The sequence below is a fragment of the Scleropages formosus genome, chromosome 24 (assembly GCF_900964775.1).
Source record: "Scleropages formosus chromosome 24, fSclFor1.1, whole genome shotgun sequence".
Classification (NCBI taxonomy): Eukaryota; Metazoa; Chordata; class Actinopteri; order Osteoglossiformes; family Osteoglossidae; genus Scleropages; species Scleropages formosus.
In genome coordinates this window covers 3,553,154-3,576,662 of record NC_041829.1, presented here as the reverse complement: position 1 = coordinate 3,576,662, position 23,509 = coordinate 3,553,154, and the positions used below count along the sequence as shown (strand labels likewise).

Below are 23,509 nucleotides of genomic sequence, written 5' to 3'. Positions count from 1 at the left end.
AGGGGAATGAAACACATGCTGATGTAATGCTGAAACACTTTCATAAGGCCGACTTGGTTCAGAGGCCCCACTCTGCTGGATGATTGTACAGGCTCTGCAATCAGCAAATAGCCACTTACAAAAAAAAAAAAGAAAAAACACTTCTCTATATAGTACAGATGTATGTTGTACAGCCCAAATACTGTAAATTAGCCATGTCTCATCACTCTGTCATTACAATGTTTTGCTCTATTTAAGATAACAGGAACAAGCTTTCAGGTAATGACTGTTGAAACTGGCCAGTGTACTGGGCCTTATGCTAACTAGCACCTGGTAAATCCCCGGGGTCCACTCTCAACAGTATTATAGCAGACTTGTCTTGCGTGATGTAGGCTATTTCAGCATTTCCAGCAGGGGAACCCTAGGGGTTCTGGTCAACCCAGACTGCTCATCCAGGAGGTCCCTTCGTGTTCACTTTTTTTTTGCACTGTTTTACTTTTCTTGGTTTGTTCTTGGAAATTTTTAAAAACAAATAATAATGTATTTTTTATTAAGTCATAAAAGCTTTTCTGAATCTGATGTAGTAGCAAACACGCCTATATCAGCGAATCCTGTGCCATTGCCTTTTTTCCCATATCTCCAAGGCTAACTGTGGAGGTTTTTATGGATATTTTCCGCAGTATGAAGGCACTCCAGGAAAAAATTAAACATCGTGACCATTTCTGGAGAGGGGCATAAAGATGAGTGGGGAGTTAGAAAATGTCGTGGAATCCTACTGACAAATGTTTAAGCAGCTCAAGAAGCATGGGAGTAACAACGATTTTGAGAAAGCTTCCTTATGGCTCTGTCTACTTTATTTAGTCTACATTTGGAATAGAAAACTGAACAAATTAAATGTCGTATTTCACTGAATTGTGTGTTGAACAATTTTTCTTATACATTATAAATAAATGCATAAATAAATGTTATTTTATAGTTGTTTTTCCTGGGCCTACCTAGCTATTTGCAGAAATTTCATATAGGTGGGACTTTGGACAGAACACCTGCAAAACACGAAGACTCTAGTGTAGGGTTTATTTTTTAACTTTGTGGGTTGTTCTGTTGAAGAGCTATGCTTTTTATGAGGGTAAATCAAAAAGTATCTGCAATATTAAAAATCTGGCAAATAAAGGCAAATTATTGTAGATACTTTTTAACTTACCTCGTACTTTTCACTGCTCCCTGAAGTGACATTCTGACACCAAACAAGCCTACCAATATTACAGAGTAGTGAGTAACATTCACTAACATTCACTGTGTTTTTAGGGGCATGTGACTTTTTACAAAGAGCAGTGCTCTAAGAAATGTAGCTTCTGGAAAATGAGGCTGCTTCTAGTTTTCGAAAGTGTGTGCAATGCGGAGGAGGTGCTGTCGGCCTGTCAGAATAGCGGCCGAAGCGTGGCGGCCTTGTGGCGAACTCACAGGGTCCTGAGGGACGTCAGCTCCTGGAACGTGTCCGCCAGCACCTCCTGGATTTCGTTGTGATGGAGGTCACTGGAGGGAGCAATGCAAAACAGAGGCAGAAGCTTCACATGGTGAATTGTAAGGAGGTTAGAGAGCCTCCAGTCCTACGCCATTATGATTTTTGCAGAACACTCCATAAGATATAACTGTCCATCAAAGCCTTTAATCAGCTCATTAAAAGTAATTTATTCACCACCATTATTTAAAAGGCACTCACATTTTCTGAATCTTCATGCATCCACTGAAGCTGGGGAGATGCTGGATCAGGTTATAAGAGAGATCCCTGCAAGGACAGACAATAATATAATGCATATGTGGTCATCATGTTGCCTTATACATATGACAAACTCCTGCATACATCTTTGACTTATCAGCACTATGTTTTCAAAAATCAGAATCAGACAAAAAATTCTCAGAGATATTTATAAACAGAAAACAGATAACAGTATTCATAGATTTCAAATGGTTATGTCCATTAAACTGGCATAAAAGTGACTCACAGCACTTGCAGGTTGGGCAGCTGGTCACACACGGTGCTTGGCAGAGATGTAATCCGTGCCCCGGTGATGGTCCTTGAAAGAGAGTGTATATGAAATAATTAGAAATACAGAAATGGTCATGTGTATCTAACTGTCTTTACAGCGTATTTCATTAATATCACAGAGCAGTGAGCACATTAAAATTAAGGAATCTGGTTCAAATCTTGCAAGTTACTTTGCATAAAGCATTAACTTTGTAACCCAAAGATATTATCTAGAAATTAGATTCCTGGACAGTTTTACACCCTAGTGGACCTTACTGACTACTTTTTAATACTGGTAGGCTCTTTGGTGTCAGAAGTGTGATTTTTGGGAAAAGAAGTTAGCACAGCAGTCACATGTTTGAAGCTACTTCCCTCTGTAGTACCCCTGAACTGTCTACACTAAAAGTTACCCAGCTGTATAAATAAGTAAATCATTTAAAGTAGCTTAACACTGTACATTGCTTTGGAGAAAAACATGAGCTAAATTAACAAATTTCATCTGCCTAACACTTAAGTGTAGAGAACTGCAGTATTGTTTGTATGTGTGAAGGTGTGTATGCATGAACTCGTTGCAGGCAGCTTGGCGGACTAACAGGCTTTGCAGACTCTTGGTGCCAGTGAGATCAGGGAATTCAGTGATTTCTGTTGCTCCATTGAGAGACCTAGACACAAAGTAGACAGGTAACAATCGGAAAACAGATGCAGTGGCATTAGTTTTCCACTTTACAGTCTGTGGCCTTGCCCATTTCAGAAGCCATGCAGTGAAAGGAAACAGGCGGCTAATTGTTGAACTTACAGCGTCCGTAAGTCTGGCAGGTGCTGAAAGGCAGATTTGCCCACAAACTGGATGGGGTTGTCATAGAAGAATCTGTTTAAAATAGAAAAAGGTGTGAACTTGAGACTAGCCGTCCAGACGCTTACATTCCCTTGTGTCTGTTCCATTAGGGCGGATGTGGTCTGGGCTCAGTCTGGGTATCCCTCTGGGCTGCTTGCACATGGTGGCTGTCTCTCCAAAGAGAAGAACGCAGAGAGCTGACGTGCTCTGCACCCACTTGATAAATATGAAGTGGTCAGGAGGACCATTAGACTGGAACCCACTTGCGACTGGGCCGTGTATCTGCACCTGTGTTTTGCATGATAACACTGCGTACCAAACGGGGCTCAACTTAACACAATACACCAGTTTCTCGTTTTACAAAATAGCTCAAGTTATGAATTTTCAAAGATACATTTTCCAGATTACACTTATCCCCTGTTAACTTGTTCTAGGTTGTTCTTCAAAATGGAATAAACATCAAAAACTGGAAAAAGAAATTACTTATTCCACTATTTCTTACGGGGAAAATTCCAATTCATCCCAAGCCCGCTTTAAGTTCACCCTAAATGGTCTTAAATGGTGCCTAATGCCAGAAGGAAAAGGTAGTGTAAAACACTGAACAGATATAACAATTAAAAACATTATTCAATTTTTTAATTGGATCAGGTCAGTGAATTGTGTGTGTGTGTTGTAGCAACAATTTTCTTCTACTCTAAATTACAAATAAATGCAGATATTATTTATTTTATAATAGTTTTTTTCACAATTTACTGGGTCTGTGGAGTAATAACAAGCTGTTCACAGAAATTCCATAAAAGGTTATATCTACAAAATAATGACTTCATCACTTCAAAAAAACCAGACCACTCAATGAGTATTAATAATTGTGGACTGGGCATGTGAAAAATTGGGTATCAGACCTGAAGGACTGTAGGAATGAGGAATATTTTTCTTATTTTCAACTGCCTTTTCTTCACTTAGCCATTTTCTAAAATTTCTGTTGCTTTTCTGCAATGAGCCACTAGTTGGCAGCAAAACACACTCCCAAAGTGTTTACAGTTTGTGTCTGGTGTTTGTAAGTATCTGTGATCAATAACAACATAACAAGACAACACTACGGATATTTCTGGGATTAATGAGTCAACAATTGGAATTAAGTAGGACTTTTAGCAGACTACACATTTTTATTTTCAGGCATATTTACACTTTAAGTTTAATGTATTGCAAGGTTATCAGAAATTGAAAGAAAATAACCGATCAAGCAAATTGTATAATAAATAAGATATTAAATGCCCTGTCTACTGTAGAACAGACTTTGTTTTGTTTACTCTGATCTTGATCGCAGTTAGGAGAAAAGCGTCTACTAAATACATAAATGTAGATTGTTACAGAACATAACAAGCATATATATCAAGGGATGTATACATACTTTATATTTACATTTCTATTTTATTATGTTGATCAAACCGAGTTATGAATGGACTTCTGGTCCCAGTTACGTTCATAAATTAAGGAACCAGAGTGTAAGAAACAAGGCTCAATGAGGCTCAACTTTATGATGCAGAGATGCTGAGAAGAACTGTATATCTTCTCACACGGATGACAGAACCACAGAAACTGCCAGCGAACACACAGCAGGAATCGATGGAACTGGCAAACATCAAAGGTTGTGATGGGGAAATCGGCTGGCTGCCTCTGCTTAACTACATTTCCTTCTTGCTATAATTGTGTTGGACAGATATGTTTAACCAAAACAGAAAATAAGCAGAAACAGAAAGCAGAGACGTTGCAAGTGCCATTAAAACGCTATGAGGATTATGATTTACAAAGATTTAGACTGTAAATAGATAAACCCTTGCATGGCATTAAATACTGCTCCCAGTCAATAGTTATAAAAATAAATATGTAACAGACAGAAAATATATGAACCAGGGACACAGAGCACTCTAATTACATGCTTTGTAGAAGTGTATTTCTTCACCAGCTGAGGATTGCTACATTTAAAGCATCTATAAATTTATCTGATACACGGAATGCTGAACTGGAGTTATAGGTTCATGAAGATGAGCATAGGTTCTGAGCAAAACTGCGCACCACTCTAAACTATGTTCTCTGGCTCTTTGCATCAGAGAGGAAGCCATAAATATGAATCTGAAAGTGATCTGATTGAGGCTCCTGGGGGTCAGTCTCTTTTTTGTCTTAGCTGCTAAGATTTGGTGCTGAGTGAAGAGGACCTACATTGTAAGAAGAGATGGGTTTCCAATGAAGGCGTGCTCTGGGATGGACTTGATGTTGTTGCTATGGAAGCCCCTAGAAACAGAAAACAATGAGGTGAGTTGGTTGGGTACCACACAGCAACAAGGAGTCTCTAACTATGCCAATACTTACAGTTCCTTCAGGTTGGACAGAGCTTTGATCGCAATGGGAAACTCATCCAGGCTGTTGTAGTTTAAATCTCTGTGGTACAAAGGAAATGGGTTTACTTTCTACAGTGTCGGCTGAAAATCACTAATTTCTGGTGATCCACCGTGTAAATCACTGGTCTACAGCCGAAATGCTTCCGAAATAAATGTAGTCTCACACTACTAAATCTGGGTCACAGAAAATGAAAATTCTACTTTAAACTGTTCATTGGCAAAAGTTTTCAAGATATACTACTAAGTCAGTATATGCGATCCCCAAACTGGGAATGATGAAAGATCAGTCAGTTATATAGGAAAAGATCTCAATTTAAACCAGAAATGACAATAATAGAAAATATAAAATAATAATAAGTGGCGACTGTTTATCGATTCATCAAAGACAAGTCTTAAAGCTATTTTGCTGCATAATGGCAATGTTTTGCTGTCAATTCCAGTTGGTCATACAGTCCATATGAAGGAAACCTTAGGCAGTATCTAACAACTTTTGAGGTGCATAAACTATGACCAAAATCAGTGGCAGCTTTGTGACCACTTGAAGGTTGTTGATCTCTTGCTTGGTCTGCAGATGGGCTACACAAAGTAACCACTACATCGAAAGAGTTTGGCCACTCTAATAGTCATCGGAGCCTTGGAAGAAAAGTGTTCAGCATCCACCCCTTGTTGAATTAAGGAAGATTTTGTTACCACCCTTACACATAAAGCTAGGTCTAATGAAAAACGTTGTTAAAGCCATGGAAAAACACAAAAGCAGCTTTCAAGTATCTCAGAGGAAAATTTCCAAGGCTAAGTGAAGCTAAGCTAAAGGAAGATCTATTTATTGGTCCTCAGACTCGTGGACTTCTTTGAGATGATGCATTTGAACTTGCACTGCATGGCAAGGAAGCCTTCAAGTTAGTGGCATGATGCATCTCCTTGGAAACAACAAGGCAGATAACTGCAGAGAGTTGGTGTAAAAACTCCTCATTGGCTGGAATGTGTCACTAAAGATAATTTTTTCACTCTCAAACAGATTTTTTCCCACTCAGCTGCAGAGCAGTGAGAGATGAGCATGGCCAGCGATTTCATCAGTATGTTGCAGCAATGGAGAAAAGGTATCAAAGCAAACGGAGCTCATCTATGCTTGCAGACTATTGCTGGACAGTAACGAGAGACTTCAGTACAAAAAACAAAATACGAAGGGTTAAGTATACACTGAATAAGGACTGAAATAAGTACTAATACCTCTAATAAAACCTCTACTTCCATAAATTCGACTTACGTACATCCGGATTTAGGTGAAAAAATTTCTGGCATTTACTTTACAGTATTTAAGGCAGGAACCAGTTCTCGTGTGTTTTGAGCCGTGAACACATCACCTCTTGTTAGCGTAGTTCTTTTTTCCCCATATTCGTTACCCTTTTTATTATTCACAATGCCTGGTGGTAAAGGTGTGCTTGAAGAAAAACGAGAACCGCCTCGCAAACGTACAGCAATCGATCTGGAGATGAAATTGGAAATAATAAGGAAGTATGAAGGTGGACAAAGGCTATCGTCTATAGCACAGGAACAAGGTTTAGTCGTATCGACTGAATACGATAGCGAAGGAAGCTGCACGTATAAAGGAGCACTTGAAAGGAACAGCTAGCATGAAAACAACAATAACGAAAAAACGTCAAGGTGAAATAACTCAGATGGCAAAATTAGAAATTACGCAAGAACAACATCCTCTTGTGTGCCAGCATACTACTAGATATAAGGTAAGTACCGTACACGTACCATATGCAGTAGCCTATTTTTTAATTCAATTTATGCTTTATGGAAATGTAAAAATTTATTTCATTGACTAGGCTTATGTCTTACTACCATATTTAATATATCTGATATTTACTAAAGAATTATATTGTGTAATTTTTTTTTATATCCGTGAAATGTTGCTGCCGTGCCCCCCCTTATGAATGCCAGACACTCCACAGTCAGTGATGTCAGGCACGAAGCACCAGGTCTGGGACGTGAACCAAATCGCAGCGTTCCACGTCGTGTCAAATCAGCGGCGGGCAGATCTCAGGTCTCCGTCGTTTACAAACAGGAAGCTCTGCCTTGTGAGACACCGCACTTTGTTTACCCAGCGCTGGGAAGACGGGTCATGTCACACAAGGGCAGTGGGGGTTTGTGCCTGCGCCAGCTTTGTTTGGGAGCTCCATCCTTGGAAGTTGACTTGTTTTGAGTTATTTACTGTCGGCCTTCCGTTTGCCCCAGGAAAACTGCTAAGCGGGGTGGTACGAGGGTGGGGTAGACAGGGTAGAGGACCTGCCCCGAACCACAAATTCTCAGTGCTCCCTTTCGATTTTTTGCCTCCTTCCATTGGATGGCACTCATGGATGGCGCTACGGTGCCACTGGGTAACAATCAATTGGGCACCCCTACTACCAAATAAATGTAAATACATATATAGACATAACTCTATGTTTGTTTTAAGATATTGGTAAGATTCAGTTGAGGAAGTAGGGAAAACCTGAATTTACATTTACATTCATTTAGCAGATACTTTCCTCCAAAGTGTCAAACATGATGTAGTAGTATTTAGCCCACAGTGCTGGATGCACTATGTTAATTGAGTTACTCATCTACACACTCATCTATATATCATCTGAGTTATTTTTTATGTCATTATGATAACGTATTTAAACATTATATGTGCACCGAAGACAAATTTTTACTTTGATTAGAAATAGACTGAAAATTAAACTTATTTACAAGAGTGAAGTTTAAGGAAAAATTCTGAAGACATGGTGCAGTGATGTTGGATACAATGTGTACATGGCAGGAGTTCTTCAGTTTCTGATAAAACTTTCTTTATTATAAACTAAGTTTTTTGTTAATTTTTTTCCCCAAAGTTACAATTTATTTTTTGATTTTAGTTGCAAAACTTGATGCTCATAGTATCCCCAGGGAACAACCTTGGTTCACTTAAGCACAAAACCACCCCAGGTGTACGTTAGTTTATTGACTTGAAACACACAGCTTGCAGTGGGACCTGTACAAATATGTAAGATATAATACGTTAAATCCCATGCAACAGTGTTATATTTTTCCAGCTGTCACTCAGAGGCTCGGACATATCAATTATGTATCTCACACACACACACACGCACACACACACACGCATTTTCTAAACCGCTTGTCCCATACGGGGTCACAGGGAACCAGAGCCAACCCGGTAACACAGGGCGTAAGGCCGGAGGGGGAGGGGACACACCCAGGACGGGACGCCAGTCCGTCGCAAGGCACCCCAAGCGGGACTCGAACCCCAGACCCACTGGAGAGCAGAACCCGGTCCAACCCACTGCGCCACCGCACCCCCTCAATTATGTATCTCTCATACAATAATAGGTGTGACAGAGCATATGATTTGCTCACAAGTGTCTACAAACAATACTTCATTGATTTATTACACTGATTGACAATTTTTTTGAAGTTGCTTCTGAAATAAAATCTGTCAAATGTTATGGATTTTGATGTACTGAATGCAAATGTGACAATTAAAACCTCTGATTCACTACAGTTTCCATGATATCTAAGCTTTTAAATTTTACACGAATGTATGTCAGTGAATGTCTTCTTTTCTCAATCTACACCTCCTCCCTCGGTCCGGTCATAGCCTCCCATGGATTCAAATACCACTGCTATGCTGATGATACCCAGCTCTTCCTCTCCTTTCCAGCTGGTACGTCAGACATCTCCGCACACACTGCTGCCTGCCTGTCAGACATCTCTACATGGACGTCCGATCACCACCTCCAACTCAATCTCTCCAAAACAGATTCTTTACCTCCCAGCTGGCCTCACCTACCTCCTTGGCTAAGAGTCTGGGAGTAACGACTGACTCGAGTCTGTCTTTCTCTCAGCACATCGAAGCCACAACCCGGTCCTGTAGATACATCCTGCATAATATTCGTAGGATCCATCCCTACCTCACTACTGATTCTGCCCAACTACTTGTCCAGGCCATGGTGACTTCGAATCTGGACTACTGCAACTCTCTCCTGTGTGGCCTTCCTACTACTGCCATCAAACCTCTGCAGCTTCTACAGAATGCTGCTGCACGAGCTGTGTTTGATTTGCGAATGCGTTCCCATGTATCTCCTCTACTCATTTCTCTGCACTAGCTTCCTATATCTGCCCAAATCAAATTCAAAACCCTGGTTACTGAGTACAAATGCATCAATAGAACTGCTCCTAGCTATTTATCGGTCTTGATCAACCGCTACACCCCAGCCAGGCCCCTTTGCTCGTCTACTTCTGCTCGCTTGGTGGTCCCACGCACGAAAGCTAAAGCTCGGAGATTCTTGGTTCTGGATCCGTTGTAGTGGAATGACCTTCCCCTGTCACTCAGAACTGCGGAAACTCTGTTTACTTCGCCCAAAATCTCTCCAGCTCATCTATGGTGTAACTGTTCATGCATCGTAACTCCAGAAGCATCCCCAGATACAACCTTTATTCAGCCACTACTCTGGCATTGGGGGGGCGCAGTGGGTTGGACCACAGTCCTGCTCTCCAGTGGGTCTGGGGTTCGAGTCCCGCTTGGGGTGCCTTGCAATGGACTGGCGTCCCGTCCTGGGTGTGTCCCCTCCCCCTCCGGCCTTACGCCCTGTGTTGCTGGGTAGGCTCCGGTTCCCCGTGACCCCGTATGGGACAAGCGGTTCTGAAAATGTGTGTGTGTGTGTGTGTGTGTGTACTCTGGCATTGTACTTGCTCATTTGTGTATCTTATAATATTTAATTAGAAAAAAAATGGTGTGGGTATCGGGATTTGTCTATCCTGTGTTTTATGCACCTACTCGAACGATGAACCTCGGAAAGTGGTAGGGAACAAACTAGGTTTACCTGAGAGTTACATGTCTGCAGCTATGTCTCCTTCTCTCAATGTAATGCATAAATTGTACTTTTGCTGAGATGTATGTCGCTTTGGACAAAAGCGTCTGCTAAATGAATAAATGTAAATGTATATGTATATTTTGTAGATAGTAGCATTTTAATCAAATTGTAAACCTAGTTTTTATTCACGAGTTTATGCTTGCTTTAATCATCACCTTGATAATATTTCAACCATCCTCTTTATGTACCAATTGAAAAATCAGCAAAAGTTATATAAATACTGTATATTTTATTGCAAAAAATAAAGGAAAGAAATGGTTATACATATACAGACATCCCTCGACTTGCGTAAATAGACCGTCCTTCAACCCCATACGCAAGTCAAAATTTACGTGAAATTCCTGCTCTTCCATGGCCGGGGCTATGAAAATGTCTGCAAGGAGCTGTGGGGGGTGGGGGGGAGGGGCAATAGCGGGTGCGGTCGAGGATCATTGCAGGGCATGGATTTTGGTACAGTAATTACGAAGCCAAACCCCTCTCCTGCATGGAAGGATGAAAACAGCATCTAGCAAATGAATCAATTTTGCTTCCTTCACAGCAGCAAGTTAGCGAAAATCCAGACAATTATGGTTAAATATAAAAAATAATGGTTGTGTATTGGATTAGCATGATTAAATAAAGCGATAGAGAAAAAATGTAATTAAAGCTTTGCAGAGTTTCCAGGGTACACTTATTTAATCCCTGGATGAATGAGTGGAGCCTGTCCTTTGCTCAGGGGCAGTGCTTGCGGTCAGCACCCCCTCGCACTCATCAGCAGGGCCCAATTTTCGGAGAAGCATATGCTTTCCATTACTCTCCGTGATGGTGTTCTGGGGCACAGGTGGTCTAATACTACAAGCAAACTGGGGCTGGAGGGGGAGGGAGAGACTTGCGTATTCGAACCCTCCACTCTGGCACTAACGTAGAAGGATGTTGAAGGAATGACCCAAGATGAAATATAAACTTTTTCAACCCAAGTCTGGGAGGGATAGGTGAAGTTCAAAGTTAAAAGGCATAGAGCCACAGTGGTTGGAGATGTTGCCTCGCACCCAAAGGACCCAGGTTTGAACACTAACCCTTGCTGCAGTACCCTTGTTGAAGGTACTTACCGTAAATTACTCCGGTAAAAATCACCCAGCTCTGTAACTGGGTAAATAATCCTAAAAAGCCGAATGCTGTAAGGTGCTTTGGAGGAAAGCATCGGCTAAACAAATAAATACATGCAAGCGTAAAACACAGTTTCTGTTTACTTTTTTAGAGCAGCAGTGGTGAACGGACATTGACAGACATGATTTGGAAGTAATCTGAGTATTTTCGACTTTCACTTGAAGAGATTTGATGAAGTTGGGTAAGATCTCTCATATTGCCTGCTTGCACTGGGAACAAACAAAATACTATAATTTGAGCACATTTACAAGGTGTTTTTGGCAGGGTGAGGCTGCACCCAGACTCAACCCTTCCAATGGTTCCTTGAGTCTTCCTGAAACGTCAGGAAGTACGAGGACAGTACTTATTATTACACACTGAGACACAGCATCTCAGGAATGAACTTTTCCTAAGGAGTATTCCTGGTGCGTCTGAACTCCGACACAATGACCACTGTGGGATGGTTTCTTATCACGGAGATGCTGTTCTACTTGCAGCCTCCTTTACTAAATTATCTGAATACTGTTCAGCATACGATTACTAACTCTGGCATAAAACAATACTAATAAGAAACTTTATTATGTATAGTGCCTTGAAAAGCAACTTCTCAAAGTGCTTTGGAGTAAAAAGAAAGATTTGTATGTTGCAATAATACAACATTCACTAAATTAAACCAAATAATACAGATACTGTAACAAAAACAATGATATTGATACTATTCTGTTTTGAAGAGTGTTAATATTCTGGATAAAAAGCTCTTGTTATTACTACAGCTATTATTAACTATATTAGTTATATTTTATAAATGTTTTTTCCTTATAGAAATGCTGAAAGACAGTTTGAAAGGGTGCTCACGGACATTTGAATAAGGCTATGACAAGCTGCAGATGAGTGGACCCCCCCCCAGCACCTACCCACCCCCTGCCAGGCCGAGATGCTGTCCCTCCCCTCCCCGAGCATTCTGTCCCCGTCCAGTCAGCTGCTTCCATTAGTGGGACAGGGTGAGGGAGACAAGCAGAACCAACCGGTATGAATATGGCCAAGGTGAAAGAGTGGTGGGACCACAATTTGATTTAAAAAAAGACAGAGTACAGGGACACTGGAAGTCATGTCCAATGCCCCTGCATTCTTTCTTTCATCATGAAAGATTAAAAAACAGCATCAGCAGCTTTTCTCCCCACTGTTGCAAATAAAAACATTGATTTACAATTAAAACTCAGAGCATAAGGACATTAACTGTAGATAATTCCATATTTAAAGTGCATCATGCCGCCCAGTTAATTTCAGTGGTATCGCATTTTTAATGGCTTGTACTATCTGTGAAGGTCACTCGTGAGAATAGGCAAAAAGCCAACGTGTAATTCTGAATCCTTCGCAAACAATCCGTTCCGTGTTTGTAACCTCCCCCTCAGCGACACGTCTTCCTCAACCTACAGTAACGCTTTCAGAGGCCAGTAGGAGAGCACCTGTAGGCTATTTCGAAACAGCAAAGCAAAGCAAAAAAAAAAAAAGAAAATTTCTCTGCATATTTTGGGCTGGGGGGAGGTTGCCTGTAATGTTTTTATGCCATTTTCTGCATTTTAATGGAAACGTTTCAAATTTAAACAAGCCAGAGGTCAACTCACAAAGTCTCCAGGCTCTGGAGCCCATCAAAGCACTGCTTTCCCAGGGAGCGGATTCTATTGTTATGGAGATGCCTGTGGAGAAACGTGAAGAGAACAGTCAGGCGCACACAATGGGCACAGAAGGCCTGATGGCTGCGTCCCATTGGCCGGGAGAGAAAAGATGAGGGGACGGGAGGGGAGTGGAGGGGACATCCCTCGTGCGCTCATTACAAGCAAATTGCCCCCAGCGTACAGGACACGTTCACGTCGGCTACCTCAAAGAGGCTCGTAGGAGGAGCGAACCCAGGGACCGTTTTTCCTACTGTTACACTGTTACCGGCCAATCCGGCTGGAGGGACACTTCTGGACTCAAAGCTCAGCAACGGTGGGCACAGCGGGTGATTAATAGGTGATTAATCATAAGAACACGAATAAGCTGAACTAACAGTGTGTCCCATGCAACAGCAGAGCCAAGCAGCTGACAAAAAAATCTCGTTCATACACTCAACAGAACTTATTTATGAGCAGAAGTGGTGCTTTAAAGCACGATTATCGACGGTTGAAAACATGCAAAATATCACTGTGAAAAACGTGCTTTGCAACAGTTGAAGCTTAGTGTGTCTGTCCGACTTTCTGAGTTTCTCCTTGAGAAGGAGGTTAAAGTCCTGTGTAGAAGGACCCTCCAAGGATCTATTCTCCTCACCCTGTTCAGTCCAACTCCACCGGCAGGGACTGGAGGACTAATCTGCCCCAAATGCCCTCACATTCATCAATGCCTGGCTGCCGTTCCAGAAGAGATGAAGAGCACTACCATGGTTTTGGTGATGAGAGGCTCAGGCTGAGGCTCAGGCTGCTGGGAAGACTGTCATTGCCTAGGTGTGCTTCTTATATGATGAATCCAGGTGCAGACAAAGCAAATACTATGGTCAACATAAACTCTACACTAGGCCATCCTATCCATCCATCCATCATCAGTAACTATTTCTCCAGTCCATGGTTACGGTGGCACAGAGCCTATCCTGGAGGCATAGGGTGTGAGATCGAATACCCCCTGGATAACATGCAAGTCTATCACATGGCTACTGGACACGCTCATTCTCTGATAACGTACAAAGCACAGTTTAGAGTCGATCCGCCTCAAACACACCAGAGCACGAAAAGGAAACCCACACAAACCTGAGGAGAACATGCAAACTCCATAAAGTCTGAGCAAGAATGAAACTCACAGCACAGGAGCTGTAAGGCACCAGTGCTATCTGCTGTGCCACCATGCCGCCTGCTCATGCAACCGATTAATGTTAATGAGTTAAGAGTGTTGACTGAGTTATATAACGCAAAGCAGACTAATGTTTATTTCATACCAGTTGCAACCATCATTTCAAACAAATTTCTAAGCAAAGCCTTGGGACATACAGTAATTAGTTTCACTGGCGAGGAAAACATCTTATTTGGGATTATCCATCACTTTAAATCCTAATAGCAACCTAATGCTGCGGCCACCTCTGTGAAACCATTGAGCAATCTGGCCACGGATTTCTGGAACTCTTTCCTCTATTTTCATTCAGGTTTTTTACTCTTTCCGTAAATGAGGTTTGCGTCTCAATAGGCCTTTGTTTCTTGCCCACGTCGACACTCACAAGACCACCAGGCTGGAGAGGTTGGCGAAGGCGTGGTCGGGGATGTGGCTGATCTTGTTCAGCGCGAGCGTCATGGCCTGCAGGGAGGAGAGCTCTCCCAAAGCCTGAACGGGCACCTCTGTCAGGGCGTTGTCATCCAACCAGAGGTGGCGCAGGGATGTGAGGCCTTTGAAGCAGCCAGGCGGCACGCTGTGGATGTGGTTGGCGTCGAGCCGCCTGTGGAAGAGACACTCGGGTCAGCAGAGTCTTCAAGAGGTGCAAGCGTCCTTCAGCTGGACATTTTCACAGGAGACATTCAGTAAGACCATACTGATGTTCTGCGATTCTGAGACTTCTGTTACGGAACAGCTACATCATGGCTCAAAAACTCCACTGAAGGCTCACATGAATTACTGGCAATGACGTGAAGACAAACTCACACTCCGAGTTGACTAGAACCAGGGACATCACTTACAGGAGACCACAATTATTTATTAATTTCTTCTATCAGCTGTGGGCCTCATGTAGCCATCTGCAACTCCTCAAGAGCTACATGGCACAGTGACATTTTCTCTATAATGATTTATTGAAGCAATTATTTGAACATGGACTCTTTGATTTTGCTCTATTTTGGATTTGTACACTGACACAAAAATGCAATGTGGTTTGAACTGCACTGAATACTAAAAAAAGAGATCAGTTGTCCAAAGTGTTTTTCCTCCATGCAAAATCAGGAAAGGCTCTATATTTCATTGCTACAGGTGTAAAGATGTACAACTGGTCCTCGGCTTATGGCTCCTTTCCACTGACCTTGTTCTAAGACTTTGTCGTCAAATTGCAGACTCCCTCATAGTGTATTATATGAAGCATAAGGATATACCTAAAAACCCTTAATGTGGATGACTGCAAAGTTGTATAATAGTAGTGGCTGTTATATTGACATTGACAGCTGTTATATACACATTTATCATGTTAAAATGATCCTTTTGTAGAAAAATAACAAAAATACAGTAGAATCTCACATATTAATGCTCCACTGTTGTCAGCATTTTCATTTCTAAATCTGTTTCCTCTCACTTCTTTCTTTTCTGCACCACAGGAAAATTTACTTTTTTTTTTACTTGTAACTTGGGCAAGGTAGATAAAGTAATTTGAATAGAATGACAAAGGAAATTTCCTCTAAATAGAATAATGTTTTTTGTAAATAAAATCAATAAGAAATTATGGCTTATTGCAAATAACTGTCAGGACCAGTTGCAAAACTGCAGTGTGAAGCAGAAGCAGGGAAAGAATCGGGCCCATTGCTTTAAAGGCACTGGACTTCAAACTTGAGATTGCTTGTCGAAGCCATTGGCCTGGGCTCCCGAACCCTCATCAAAGACTCTGCAGCAACGGATTTCACTTGCAGTCGAGTGCAGTAAGTACCCTTTGCCGTACGCAATTCCGCTGTGTAGGAAAGTATTGGTATGGACTGATCTGGTCTGTTCAGTTACATTCCCCTTTGTGGAATGGGACAGCATTGGTGGTGGGTGGGTGGGAGGGTGTTTGGTTTGGCCCACACCACGCGTGCGTGTGCCAGCAGAGAATAACCCAAATGACGCTGCTCAACACTGACACCGACCCACGTTCCCTCGAAGACGGGCCCTCCTTGTATATTTATATGTGCCTCAGACTGACACCTCTGAGCTTAAGCGTCTCTCAAATGGGACAAGAAACCCATCACACACGTCAGAGGGAAGTTTCTAGTAGAGCTCCTTTGGTTTCTATCCTTGAGGTGTGAGCTTCACAAATGCCATTTATGAACGGCTGGGGGGGGATGCTTGATCTTTAAAGACTCCGTGTTGTCTGTAAGCCCCTCATCATGCCTGCTCCCCCAGCATTGAGCGGGGTGTGTTTGGGTCCAACTGGGAGGAGCTCTGACAGTGTGTGGCCCTTTTCCAAACAAGGCACGCTTCTAGAAACAAACATTTTTTTGGAGAGGATGTGGCGGGGGGGCAGGCCTCCAAGGCTACCCGCGGTTAAAACATGGTACTAATAATCATATCAAAACTCAACGAAGGAGCAGTCTGCCTCAGTTCAGCCGCTCTGGAATGCGCTGCTTCGAATGGAAAATAAATCAAAGCGACGGCTGAACAATTATTCACTTTCTGCATCCCGTATTTTTCCCCCCCGTTATTTTGTACAACAATATTTAATTAAAATTAACACTATAGGCAAAAATTCCCCTGCTCTATTTGGAAATGTGGTCCGGCACATTTCAAAGAAGGAATTTTTAAAGCGGTGAATAGATAAAACGGACAGCACTCCCTATTAAAGTGGCCGAGTGATAGAACTCCTTGTTCAGCCACAGCTTTGTCTTATCTGAATGGAGTATCTGTGTAAGGAGACTAAATTAGGTGAAGTGTCTGGGAACCATTTACGAGAGAGGAGGCGAAAAGAAATGAGGTTATATTGCGGGCCGCTCTCGAATGAAAAGACAAATTCAGGAGAAGCCTGAAGGTTTTCATGGCCAGGCCCTCCTTTTTAAAGACGCCTTCACCAGCTGCATTGCATCACCGTCATTGTTCCTGCTCTCAGACATACCGCCACACGAGCTGCAGTGGGCCATCAAGGGCTAAGACCAACTACAGGCGTCATTTGGATTTGCCTTTTCTTGCAAACAGTAACTCGCGCATCACCAGCAGGCTGACCTTTCTGCTGGTGAAACTGGGCACTTGGTTTATCAGCGCCTATATTTGGATTCAACAGACTCCTCGGTTTCAAATAATTATTGTTTCTGTCCCCTCTAACACAGCAGTCATTTTGTTTTGGCCAGGATGGATGGGCAACCACTGGTACTTGCACCCTCAGAAGTTCATTTTATGCCCTTTTTTTGTTGCTGGGTTTTTTGTTTTCCTCTCCTCAGCTGCCAGCTGGCTTACATTTTGCATTGGCGCTCATGCTACTGCCTTCATCTTGGTCCTTTCTGTCTTCAGCATCACATCCCATGACATCATATACTGTAATTCCCTGTAACATTGTTCAGCACTCTGTGCCACTCTGCTGAGAAGTGTGCTCTACAAAATTGATCTAAATTGAATTTTCTTCGAGGTGCCTCCGAAAATGCTATGAAAACCTTTAGTAAAATTTTAAAGTCGGTAACAAGCGTAGCGGTACGCTGGCGGCTTCGCGAGAGCAAATACAGAGCACAGTTCAGCAGTGCAGCCTGTGTTTTCCAGTCTGACGTGAGTTCTGATCTCTTCTCACAAGGTGGTCCAACTGGAAATGGCAACTTCCTCTTCATCTAATCAACGGAAGGGAACGGAACGTCTGCCTGGCTGCGAGGGAGGGGGGTTGAACGTTTTCGGTGAGGAGGTGGAACAACGTGCTTCCAGACGCATGGAAGGATGATCTTACGGTCACTCGACCAAAGGCTGGTTCAACCGTTCCCTGACCGTACTAAGGTCTTGATTGGAGCACATGGCACCGCTATTACACGTTTGCTGTCATGAGCCACAACATAATTTGTGCGTTCACTTATAGCTCTGCAACGTTTTTTTAATGTTCTTAAAAATAATACATTTTATAAAACGCGTCTAACACTTAGGGGTGGACATGCTGCCCAGTTCAGATTTTGGAAAATGCCTACAATTTTGTACTTCCATACCATTCTTTTTTCCCCTCAAGGAGACATCTTCGAGCAGGGAGGTCTGTGCATTCTTCAGCAGCATGGTAGTAATTTCCTTAATTTCTTCTGTTGACGTTTGCTGTAGGGACATACTGTAGCTGTTTGACACAGAGCGCTGGCAGCAGCGCGGCCCCGTTTGTTTGCTGGTGAGCGAGAGCCTTCTGTCCAACGTGTGAACTTCAGACTGGTATTCGTAAACAGCTGTGATCATTGTTTATCCTGAGTCCTGCGCTCTGCCTGGCGTGCACGTATCGAGCAATCAGTTGTGATGACACGATAAGATGGGTAAACAGGTTGGAAGGTGCTCCAAGGGCGAGTCAGTGGGGTTCATTACGACTCCGCGGAGGAGTTCTCGAATGGACGGTTATTACGTGTGCGCGCACGTGTTGTGAAATGGAAAGGGGGGGGTTACTACACACTCCCAACCACACACTGTGTTTACAAATTGGATGGAAAATTTAATTTGTGCTGTTCTGAGTCTTATTTTCTGCATTTTTTTTTAAGATTCCCTCTGTCATACTGTTATGCCTTTCCTGGACAGCTATACCATGGTAAAAGTTTCTGTTTTTATTCATCTGTCACTTCCCTCTAAAGTGACTCATACATTTACATTTATTTAGCAGATGCTTTTCTCCAAAGCAACTTCCAATGAACTCTATGTAGTGTTATCAGCCCACACACCTTATTCACCAAACTGACTTACACTGCTAGATACACTACTTACACTGAGTCGCTCATCCATACATCAGTGGAACACACACACTCTCTGTCACACACTATGGGGGAACCTAAACAGCATGTATTTGAACTGTGGGAGGAAACCAGAGCACCATGCCGCCCTATAGTGACTTACTCATCTGTACGGCTAGGTCATTTTTACACCAGCATTTCAGGGTTAAGCACCTTGTTTGAAGGTATCGCAGCATTAGGGGCGATGAGAACGACTACGCTATCTGCTGCTCTGCTATTAAAAATAAACAAAACCAGCGAGAAACCCGAGTGGGATGTTCATGTCAGTCATGATGGTCTCCGGGTGATGTTTATCTGAGGGGATGGGAGCACTATAAAAGGAGGCCATTTCTCCACAGGTGATGAGGTTCAGTGAGCACTGAAGTAGACGTTATTATAAAGTGGCCCTGTCAATGAGACACTTGGTATCAATGCCCTTCCCCATTCTAATTCCTCCTCCTATCCCGTTTCACTAAATTGCAATAATCAACAAAAGACCTACCCGGTAGGCCGAGACCCACCCCGGTGACTCATGTTGGAAAATGACACCTGAAGCAGCTCTGCTTCGCAGGTATCGTTTGTCCTTTCACGGTACTGGAGTCCCAGAGTAATCCTCTGGAGCCCCTCCCTAGTCTCGGGGGGGGGGGGGGGGGGGGGGGGAGTCCTGGCTGCGCCTTGACAGCTTCAAAATCTTATCTCACCAAGCATGGCTTCTGAAAAATGTTAAAAGGACTTTTCGTCATCCCAGCTACGCGTGCTGTGGAAAAGGTTCGCCATACTCCTGCTGGCTGTGCTGACATGCTGGAGACATATTGTGAGTACAGTCAATGGATAATCGATTTACTGCATTTTTTTTTTTTTTTTTTTATTATTGTGAAAGACACAAAAACCGTGAGGACCGATCCAGAAATGTTTGGCGTTTTGTTTTAATAATGTCGGGCTAAAGGGTATAAGCTATAATTAAGGGTATAAGTGCAAACTCTCCCTGTGCTCAGCACACAGGCTGTCCCAGACCAACAGTTACCCGATACCTGTCATTCTGGCACCGGGGCCACAGTGTCCTCTGGCCTCATTCAAGAGGACACATTCAGGAGACAAAGGTTCCCAAATGCAAGCTGTCGTGGCACCAAGGCAAAGCTTCGGAACATGCGGCTGAAAGCGGGCCCGCGATAATGGAACGTCTGTTCGCGTGACCCGCCTAAGCGCCGATCGCACATGCAATAATGTGATCCTAATCAGACATTTAGCATTCATCTGAAAAAGAGGGGAGAAAGGAAAGATTCCAGATCGACTGCACTGAAAGGCAATCTGCATTCACCCTTCTTATCTGCCCTTCTTCTCTTTCCTATTGATCGAAGGTATGCTTTCTTTAGAGCCAAATTGATGTGGACCCCATTCCAAAATTTTACCTCCCTCTCCCCTTGACCGCTCCACCCATCGACTGCTACCCCTCATTGTACGTTTTAAATGATAATTAAAGGACTGAGCCACTTAAAGTTCCTGGGCTGAAAGAGTAGCGAGCAGCGGTCCGCCAAAGCAGAGCCAGTGGCCCCTCGGTGTGCCGCGATTCTGTTAAGGAGGAGGAGAAAGGAAGAATAAAGGCGGACAGCGACGGTCATCCCAACTGCTCGGCCAGCCCTGGTTCGCCAAAGAGATCAGTGTTTCGTTTCATCCGTGGGGGTCGGGGGGGGAGACCTCAGCTACTCACAGGGACTGAAGACGACGCAGGTTCCGCAGCGCTTCACTGGGGACCTGTCGCAGCTGGTTGTTCTGCAGCATGCTGTATGGGAGCAGGGAACGTGGAGCAGGTGTGTGAGACATCACGCAATGACAGTTGCATCGATTCATTTCGCTGACACTTACACACGATTTTTCCATTCATAAACCCGGGCAATTTTTACCGTATCAGTTCAGGGTGAGTACCTTGATCAAGAGACCTACAGCAGGAGGTGGGGTTGGAAGCTGAGTCCTTTGAGTCTAAAGACACAAACTCGAACCACCCGGCCACAGCACATTAGGCAGCAAGCATTTAAAGGCCAGAGTCCCGGAAGAGTCTTGCAGCGGTCCCTTCGATGCCCAATATTATTCTCACCGTGTTTGTGACCCGTAGCCTGCTATGTTAGCGCGTACAGTTATGTATGTTGCTCTGGAAAGGGGGCATCGTCTACACAATTACAGCAGCAATACTGATAATAATTATGCAGTTATCATCAACAACAGCGCTTGCGGCGCAGGCCCGTACGGCTCCGACGGCACAACGGTGAAAACTTCGTTTAGCGGTGCAAATACTTTAACCACGTTAGCAAACTGACAATCTATTTTAGGTCACAGTTAAAAGTTAATGGAAGAAATTATTTTGCTACTTTGTTGTTCTTGGCAGCCTCCTCTCTTCACCTTTGCAAACTGGTCACGGCCCATGCTGTTATGCCCTTTGTTTGACCAGTGCTATTTATGCTCAATGTACCTTTGCCTTAACTGATACGGAGGGCACTTTGGATAAGGCCGTCTGCTGAATGCATAAATGTCACTAATGTGTAGCATTTTGCTCTTTGACCACTTAGCAGCCCTTCAAACCATGTCTTCACTTCCATGCATCGCATTCCTACAGCTGTCCGGCTTATAAGACGGTCAAAGGCCCTGCTCCCTTACATACAAGAGTTGAGCACTGTCTGCACCTCAGTAAGAGCACTCCACTCCTCCGCCTCTGACTGCTCACGAGAGGCCCATAGTCGAAAGACTGTCGATTCTCAGGTTCGGCTCCATTGTAGCAGAACAAGTTCCTCTTCTGATGGAAAATTCAGCTCTTTCGGACTTTCTTCTCTCCTGATGTCCTAACAGCTCCACAGACCCGCATCACACCATCTGTCACGATCACTTTAAAATTTCCCACCAGACTCAATTCTATACGCAGCTACTTGTGCAACGCGTGCTGAACAAATGGTGGTATTGCACAAACTCTCTGCGCTTCGAGAATCGCAGGTCTGCATCTCATAAGTTTGCCTGCTGTGAAACACACCTGTGTTGCACGTTGCTTTGGCAAAAAGTTATTTACATTATTTTATCTAGGAGACAATTCTCTCCAAAGCAGCTTCCAATGAACTCTATGTAGTGTTATGAGTCCACACACCTTATTCACCAAGGTGATTTACACTGCTAGATACACTACTTACAATGGGTTACTCATCCTTATATCAGTGGAACACACTCTCTTTGTTACTCACACACTATGGGTGAACCTGAACAGCACAGCTTTGGATTGTGGGAGGAAACCAGAGCACCCGAAGACTTACACTGCTTGATACACTGATTACACTGGGTCACTCATCCATATATCAGCGGAAGACACACACTCCCTCTGTCACTCACACACTATGCGTGACCCTGAACAGCATGGCTTTGGATTGTGGGAGGAAACCAGAGCACCTGGAGGAAACCCATGCAGACATGGGGAGAACATGCAAACTCCACACAGACTGAGTGGGTATCAAACCCATGTCCTCCCGCAGAACCCAGGTACTTGCCGTGCCACCCCACAGCCACTAAAGGAGTAAATGTGAAGATAATGTAGTTCCCACAATTTGCAGCGAATGTTTACAAATGGGTATGAAGCAGGGGGATCTCGCTCACATTCATTTCCCTGTGAGCAGGTTGCGGGACGTTATAAAACAGCAAAGCAGCCAGCGGGCTGTGAAACGGACATATCAGCAGAAAGGGGAGTGCCTTTCCCTATGGTTCGAGGTTGCGGCTGGGGCATTCACAGAGAAGAGGAGGGCCCTACGATTGTCCACGCTTAAAAAACGGAGCTTGGCTGTCTAACCCAACTCCCATTTCTTCAACTGCCGTCTAGGGTTACACCACAGTTTTACACACTGCAGGGGTTCCTGACGGACGAGTAACATTTCAGTTACCATTGTATATCGTCAGAGATAGAAATCATAGGTCAAAGTTTGAATATTTATACCCTCCCACCACTTGATTTCCAGAGGGGTGTTATAAGTATGTATGGAGGTAAGTATTACTCATTAACATTTATCAGATGCTTCTTTCAAAAGCAACTTATAACGACTTGCCCGATTCAGGATAAGTTCCTTATTTTAGGATACTACACCCAGAGAAAGGATTTCAACGTGTATCCTTTGAGCACAAAGTGGCAACTCTAACCACTGCGCCATCTGCTGCCCTTATTTAGTAACTGCTCCTTCACTAGGGTGCAGGGTAAGCTAAGGGTACACCCTGGATGGGATGCCAGTCTATCACAGAAGCTTTTTTTTTTTTTTTTTTTAAACAATTTCCTGCCATCGTAACTTTGTTTAATCCATAGATGCAGATAAGGATTTTACTTTGTCTTTTGCGTATAGCACATATTAGATAATATTACATTTCTGCCATTCTTGGTGAAAAATCTCAGGAAATAATTAATCATTTCACAACAGAGGGGTCTGAACTCGGAGTGAGGAATAACATGTCTTTTAGCTTAAAAAACACGTCGATTCCTAAAAACGTCTTAACACGGTTTCCTTGAAAAGTGCAGTTTCTAGTAGGACGATATAATGTGGATTTGGAAGTACATCAAAGTGTCTCCAATTAGCCTTGACTGTGAACAAACAACA

At 43.2% G+C, this 23,509-nt stretch overlaps 1 protein-coding gene across 4 annotated transcripts in view; it reads right to left on the bottom strand.

Moving 5' to 3' along the window:
- The window catches only part of LOC108936582 (leucine-rich repeat-containing G-protein coupled receptor 5-like), a 68,097-nt gene that overhangs the window by 6,822 nt on the left and 37,766 nt on the right, over positions 1–23,509 (bottom strand). For 3 of the 4 annotated variants that reach the window (XM_029248823.1, XM_029248824.1, XM_018756041.2), the window contains exons 4-13: positions 20,608–20,679; positions 14,525–14,740; positions 12,909–12,980; positions 5,211–5,279; positions 5,061–5,132; positions 2,802–2,873; positions 2,599–2,667; positions 1,983–2,054; positions 1,700–1,765; positions 1,441–1,512 (exon numbers count right to left, since the gene is read on the bottom strand). In XM_029248823.1, the coding sequence (XP_029104656.1) occupies positions 1,441–1,512; positions 1,700–1,765; positions 1,983–2,054; positions 2,599–2,667; positions 2,802–2,873; positions 5,061–5,132; positions 5,211–5,279; positions 12,909–12,980; positions 14,525–14,740; positions 20,608–20,679 (852 nt within the window). The remainder of the gene's footprint in view (positions 1–1,440; positions 1,513–1,699; positions 1,766–1,982; positions 2,055–2,598; positions 2,668–2,801; positions 2,874–5,060; positions 5,133–5,210; positions 5,280–12,908; positions 12,981–14,524; positions 14,741–20,607; positions 20,680–23,509) is intronic. The other variant, XM_029248825.1, reaches the window with a different exon arrangement.